Source organism: Trifolium pratense, linkage group LG4 (genome assembly GCF_020283565.1).
Source record: "Trifolium pratense cultivar HEN17-A07 linkage group LG4, ARS_RC_1.1, whole genome shotgun sequence".
NCBI lineage: Eukaryota > Viridiplantae > Streptophyta > Magnoliopsida > Fabales > Fabaceae > Trifolium > Trifolium pratense.
In genome coordinates, this window is record NC_060062.1 from 27,865,864 (window position 1) to 27,872,080 (window position 6,217).

Here is a 6,217-nt window from a genome sequence, read left to right on the forward strand (position 1 = left end):
ATCAACCACCAAATTTTTAAACTATGTAAAAATTGTGTACTTATTTACTACACCAAATCTCAATTCGTGTTTTTCTTTCACATTATCTGCAGAAAGATAAATTTTTTAGAGTATTATATTTGTTTTGAAGTGCCTACTATTAAATAAGTCATTGTAAAATCTGAATCATATTAATTCGTTTTTATGACATGAATCATATTAATTTTAATCACTAAAACATAACATTAATTTTATTTTCAAGTATAAAAGCTTATATCTATAAACATTTTAATAATTTTTAAGCATTATTAAATTGTAATTTAAACCTAATAATAATAAGTAGTAGTAATTACCTTTTCACAAATTAAAAAAAAGTTAGTAGCGATAATTTTTTTTTCTCTTTCAAATAGTCTATTGACTAGAATTTCACTTTTAAAATGAATAAATAGATGTCTAGAGTTTGAATTTCGACAATCTTATATAAAATGCAATGTCTTTGTCAACTGAGTTAAGATCACAGAGATATACAGATATAAATATTATAGATATAAATATATAGATATAAATATTATCATATAAGATCTTGTTTGATTTGTTTTGATGAGTACTTTCAAAATATCAAGTTTTTATAATTTTTACTAATAGACAATTAAAAATATTAAAGATCAAAATTATACGTTGGCACATGTGCAGTAGTCAAAGTAGTTCTTATATTTTGGGACGAGGGAGTAGTAAGTAAGGAAATGTTAAACAGTGTGTCTCCGAGACAATGGTTAAAGAAACAAAACGTGGTAATTAATTAATTTTGTAAGTATTGCATCCAATGCCTTGAAATTTTTTTAAAAAAATCATTTCTACTTAAAAATTTTATTTTTGTTTTCTTAATCATTGCCTCGAGTCACGGTTTAGCATAACCCTAGTCAAATTATTATTATCAACACAAAAGACAATATTTTTTTTAGAAGAAAGGTTGCCGGTTAATCCACTTCTTTATTAATAATTTTTTGTCAAGTAGTTTAATAGCTAAAATTCTCTTGAGGTGAATTAGTGGGAATTCTAAGTCCTACCAATTGAGTAATGCTCGTGCAGAAAACCAAAATGTATAATATTTAAATTTGAAAAATGCTATTTAGTAAGAAATTATTATTATTTTTTTAGAATGATTTTTTGTTGTTGATAATAAATAGCAATAAATTATTGTAAAATATTTTTGCTTGATTCAAATTTATAATATTTAGTTTTTCTAAAGTATAATTTTATACTAATATATAAGTTTTATTTTCAATATCCATTTATTTATCTAGTTTTTTTTCTTACAAAACCAAACTAATTTCGTAACTTAAAAAAACACATGTCCTCAGCCACTGGTTCACATTGTATATCGGTTCTTTTATCAAGAAAGATGAAATATTTCTGAATTTCTTCTATCCCTTCATAGTCATCATAGGATGAATTTGCATGCCATGGTTTCTCTACCTTCCTCACTTTCTGTCACTGCAACTCTTAACCTCCAACCACAATTCAGAAAATACCCACCAACCACTTTTCCACTAGATAAGGTACAAAATATCTTAGTCTTTTAATTTAATTACTTCTTTATATTATCACTAATGCTGATTGTTACCGAAGCAGTTCTAAACCAAATGCAAGAATTGCATTTACAGTTACATTTTTATCCAACAATCAGTCTTTTTATTATTTAGTTGTTTTTCTATATAAATAAATTGTGTTTGGCTAAACAGCTTAATTGATATTTTTGGAATAAGAGATTAGTATCATATAAGAGCTTATCTATAGGCTGATTCTTTTTCTATAACCAAAATTGATATGCCAAAGCATCATTATATGATAATTGACATCCCAATCATACTTTTTATTTATTTATCAGTTACCACCAATCAAAGCGTAGTAAGTTATATGTTGTAAGCTATTTTCATAAGTTATATTGAATCAACTTAAGGCCTGATTAGGTTAATTAGCCTAGTGGTCTTGACTCAGGGCTTTCGATCTGAAGGTCTCGGGATCGATTCCCCCCGTGCCAATTTTGGTGGACTAGTCCATAGAGAGCTTTGCTCTAGCTTTTAATGGGCCTCGCGGATGGTGGGATTGGACCCCTTGAATAAATCGGTCATTGGGCCGAATACCAAGTTTTCTAAAAAAAAGGCCCTGTTTAGATTGACTTACTGAGTTTATCCACTGACACAAACACTTGTGATGCTAGATTGTTCGGAGAGCCTGTTAAAACAACTTAAAATAGTCCATAAGCTCTCCAAGATAGAAATAACTTATGTATAAGCACGTAGATGATAAATGTGTACGTTATACGTGTTTAATTAAGTTATTTGTCTAAACGTAGGGCCCGTTTGGATTAACTTATTTTTGAGCTTGTGCAAAACAACTTATGCAAATAAATAAACTCTTATGTATTATTCATAAGCTTGTCAAGGTAGTTTATGAAAAAACAACTTATGAAGATACAATTTTTGTTAGTGAGAACTTATGAATTAACATAAAAACTTATTTATTTGCATAAGCTATTTTTCATAATCTCAAAAATAAGGCAATCCAAATGGGTCCATAGTCTTACTGAAATAAGTTAAAAATTGCTTATAAACATGTCATAAGTTATTTGTATAAGCTCTCTCAAACACTAACACAAAGCTTACAGTCCAAATAAGTTATTCAAAAGTCAATCCAACAATACCCTAATTCAAACCTTTAAACGGAGTTGCAAAATTATAATTATTAATTAAGTTATAAGGATTAAAAAAAAATTAATAATTAATTTTTGTAATTAACCTTAAAAAGTATCCACTGTTTATTTCATTCTAAAGGAAAAAATTCTAGTTTAACTAGTATATAACATTAATCTCTTCTACTTAATTCAATGTTAACCTGTACCTTATGCTTTCAGGGACAAAGCATTTCATTACAGAAAAGCCACATATCCACACATTTGAATCCCAGTAGGCACCTTAATTTTCAAGAAGCACTTTCATTTGCAAAAGAATGTAAAGAGGAAGTGGATTCATCTTTCTACATTCCCTTGTTACAACAATGCTCACAAAACTGCTCCTTTTCATCCACACAAATTATTCACTGTCACATAGTGAAAACAGGTAACCATGAAGACCCTTTTTTGTCAACATTTCTAATCAGCGTTTATGCCAAATGCGGTAACATAGAGGATTCTAAAAGAGCATTTGATCACTTGAACAGCAGAAATGTTATTGCTTGGACAAATTTAATGAAGGGTTATGTACAAAACTCAATGCCAATACATGCTGTACATTTGTTTCAAGAGATGTTACATTCAGAATGTTACCCTTCAATTTACACTCTTGCTATAGCCATTAATGCTTGTACATCTTTGCACTCTTTGAAGTTAGGAGAACAGTTACATGCTTACATAATCAAATACAATGTTGATTTTGACACAAGTATCGGCAATGCACTTTGTAGTTTATACTCTAAATGTGGTGGTAGGTTGGAATTTGGTCTAAAAGCATTTAGGAGAATCAAAGAAAAAGATGTTATTTCTTGGACTGCTGCGATTTCTGCTTGCGGCGAAAATGGTGAAGCTATGAAGGGTTTGAGAGTTTTTGTTGAGATGCTTTTAGATGAAGTTTGGGTTGAGCCTAATGAGTACACTTTAACTACTGTGTTGACTCAGTGTTGTGAGGTTAAGTGCTTGGAGCTTGGCGTTCAGGTTCATTCTTTGTGTACTAAATTAGGGTACGAATCGAACCTACGCGTTCAAAATTCTTTATTGTATTTGTACATTAAATGTGGTTGTATCGGTGAAGCTCAAAGGGTTTTTAAAGGAATGGATGCTGTCAATTTGATTACATGGAATGCTATGATTGCTGGATTTGCACAAATGATGGAACTTTCAAAGGATAATCTTTCTGCATACCGAATTGGAAGTGAAGCACTCAAACTTTTCTCCGAGTTGAATCAGTCTGGCATGAAACCTGATTCGTTTACGCTCTCAAGTGTGTTGAGTGTTTGTAGTAGAATGATGGCTTTAGAACAAGGAGAACAGATTCATGCTCGGATGATCAAAACTGGGTTGGTGTCAGACGATGTTGTAGGTTCTTCTTTGGTTAATATGTATAACAAATGTGGAAGCATCGAGAGAGCAAGCAAAGCTTTTCTAGAGATGTCCATTAGAACAATGATATTATGGACTTCCATGATTAATGGTTTTGCACAGCATGGTTGGTCAAAGCAAGCATTGAATCTTTTCGAAGATATGAAACTTGTAGGAGTTAGACCAAACCAGGTCACTTTTGTCGGCATTTTATCGGCCTGTGGAAATGCTGGTATGACCAATGAAGCATTCAATTACTTTAAGATTATGCAAAAGGAATATAAAATTAAACCTTTGATGGACCATTATGCTCGTTTGGTTGATATGTTAGTGAGGCTCGGTCGGCTAGAGGAAGCTTTCAATTTGATAAAAAAAATGGATTATGAAGCTAGTGAGTTTATTTGGTCGAATTTGTTAGCTGGTTGTTTAAGCCAAGGGAATCTAGAATTGGGATGTCATGCTGCAGAAAAGTTATTAAGTCTCAAACCAAAAGATGTAGAGACATACGGATTGTTGTTGAATACGTACGCCTCAGCCGGGAGATTCGATGAAGTTTCTAAAGTGAAGAATATAATGAAAGAAGAGAAAGTTAAAAAGTTAAAGGACTGGAGCTGGATTAGCATCAAAGACAGAGTGTATTCATTTGAAACAAATGATAAGGCACACATAGAGAGTTCACTAGTAAATAAATCATTGGAGGATTTACTTGTGAAAGCAAAGAATCTTGGATATGAGATGTTAGAAAGTGTGGAAATATGTGACAAAGAAGAGGATGAAAAGACATCTTCCCCTAGCATTTATCACAGTGAGAAACTAGCCATTACATTTGGGTTGGAGAATTTGCCAAATTCTTCACCAATAAGAGTTGTTAAGAATACCTTAATGTGCAGGGATTGCCATAATTTTATGAAGTATATCTCAACACTGACTAGTAGGGAAATCATTGTTAAAGATAGTAAGAGGCTACATAAATTTGTCAATGGACAATGCTCTTGTGGGAATGTTGGTGGGTTTCTCTGATATCCCCTAAGATGCAGCTAAAAAGTTCATGAGTTACCAATCAAGATATGACCAAAAGCAGAAACATTTTGTTTACACCTTTTGACATTTACTTTTACATCACATAGATTACTTTATATATTGACTAGTTTTGAATTGTTCTAGGAAGTTAACTTTTGAGTTTTGATTGTAGCTTCACACAAAAAAGTACAGCATGTATTAACTGAGTTCAAATCCACTCCATTTCCTTAAGGATGAGATTAAAAACCAAGTTCAACATTTTATGGTTACTCTCCTCTTCTCTATTACGCTCCCTCTTCTCAGTATCACAGTGCTGCCGTGACGGCCACCACCACCACGCCAAAGCTCTGCTGCCACTGTGTATATTCTTGGTCCTCTTTCTCCCAAATTCACTATTTTGGATCTGCAATTTTTTCCCAAATCTTTTGGATTTGAATTTTTTCTAGCAATAATCATCAATGAACCATTGGAGATGGCGACGACATTGGAGATGGCGACGACATTTAAAGAGTTGGCAACCGCAATTCAAAGAGAGCAACAGCGATTTGTTTTGAAGAGCCATGGCTATAATTTCATAACTCATGTACAATATATAAAAAGAAAATACATATGAAATCACTAATTTGCCCCTATTTTATTTTTTGACACATAATCATTTTTAAGGGTATTTTATGTCTTTATTAAAAAAATTAGTAGAAAAATGTTAAAACATTTCTAAGCAGGATTCAAGCACTTAACCTTTTAGTTACATTTTTTATTATATTTACCACTAAGCCATATGAATTAATTTGTTATATTTTTGGAACCAATATGAGTTAAATGCCCAATTGTAACCACAAAATTCCACTTTATTTGTTACTTCTCCCACGATTTTTTTCTTTTTATCTAAAAATCCAATTTTTTGTATGTAACCCAAATTCAAATTAAATTACCTCACTTTATATCTACAATATATGAAAAGAAGATGCATATGAAATCACCAATTTGCCCATTTTTCATTTTTTTGAGACATAATCATTTTCATGGGTGATTTCATATGTATTTTCTTTTTATATATTGTAAATTTTTGGAACCAATATGAGTTAAATGTCCAATTGTAACCACAAAACACCACTTTATTTGTTA

General features: G+C 31.3%; 1 protein-coding gene across 3 annotated transcripts; it reads left to right on the plus strand.

Moving 5' to 3' along the window:
• Positions 1–1,326: 1,326 nt before the first annotated feature.
• On the plus strand, positions 1,327–5,350 carry LOC123920159 (pentatricopeptide repeat-containing protein At4g33170-like). Of its 3 annotated transcripts, none has more exons than XM_045972346.1 (3): positions 1,327–1,538; positions 2,894–5,116; positions 5,228–5,350. In XM_045972346.1, the coding sequence occupies exons 1-2, from the start codon at positions 1,428–1,430 to the stop codon at positions 5,090–5,092; spliced, it is 2,310 nt and encodes a 769-aa protein (XP_045828302.1). In that variant the 5' UTR covers positions 1,327–1,427; the 3' UTR covers positions 5,093–5,116; positions 5,228–5,350. The 3 variants fall into 3 exon arrangements, with proteins under 3 accessions (XP_045828302.1, XP_045828303.1, XP_045828304.1); XM_045972347.1 differs by lacking the exon at positions 5,228–5,350 and having other exon boundaries at positions 2,894–3,098; positions 3,199–5,198; XM_045972348.1 differs by lacking the exon at positions 5,228–5,350 and having other exon boundaries at positions 2,894–3,098; positions 3,202–5,198.
• The last annotated feature ends 867 nt before the right edge of the window (positions 5,351–6,217 follow it).

Excerpts from the sequence above, each read along its gene's own strand:
- LOC123920159 (XM_045972346.1), top strand. The coding sequence starts at position 1,428 with ATGAATTTGCATGCCATGGTTTCTCTACCTTCCTCACTTTCTGTCACT. Across the intron at positions 1,539-2,893 it reads CCACTTTTCCACTAGATAAG|GGACAAAGCATTTCATTACA; the intron begins GTACAAAATATC and ends TTATGCTTTCAG.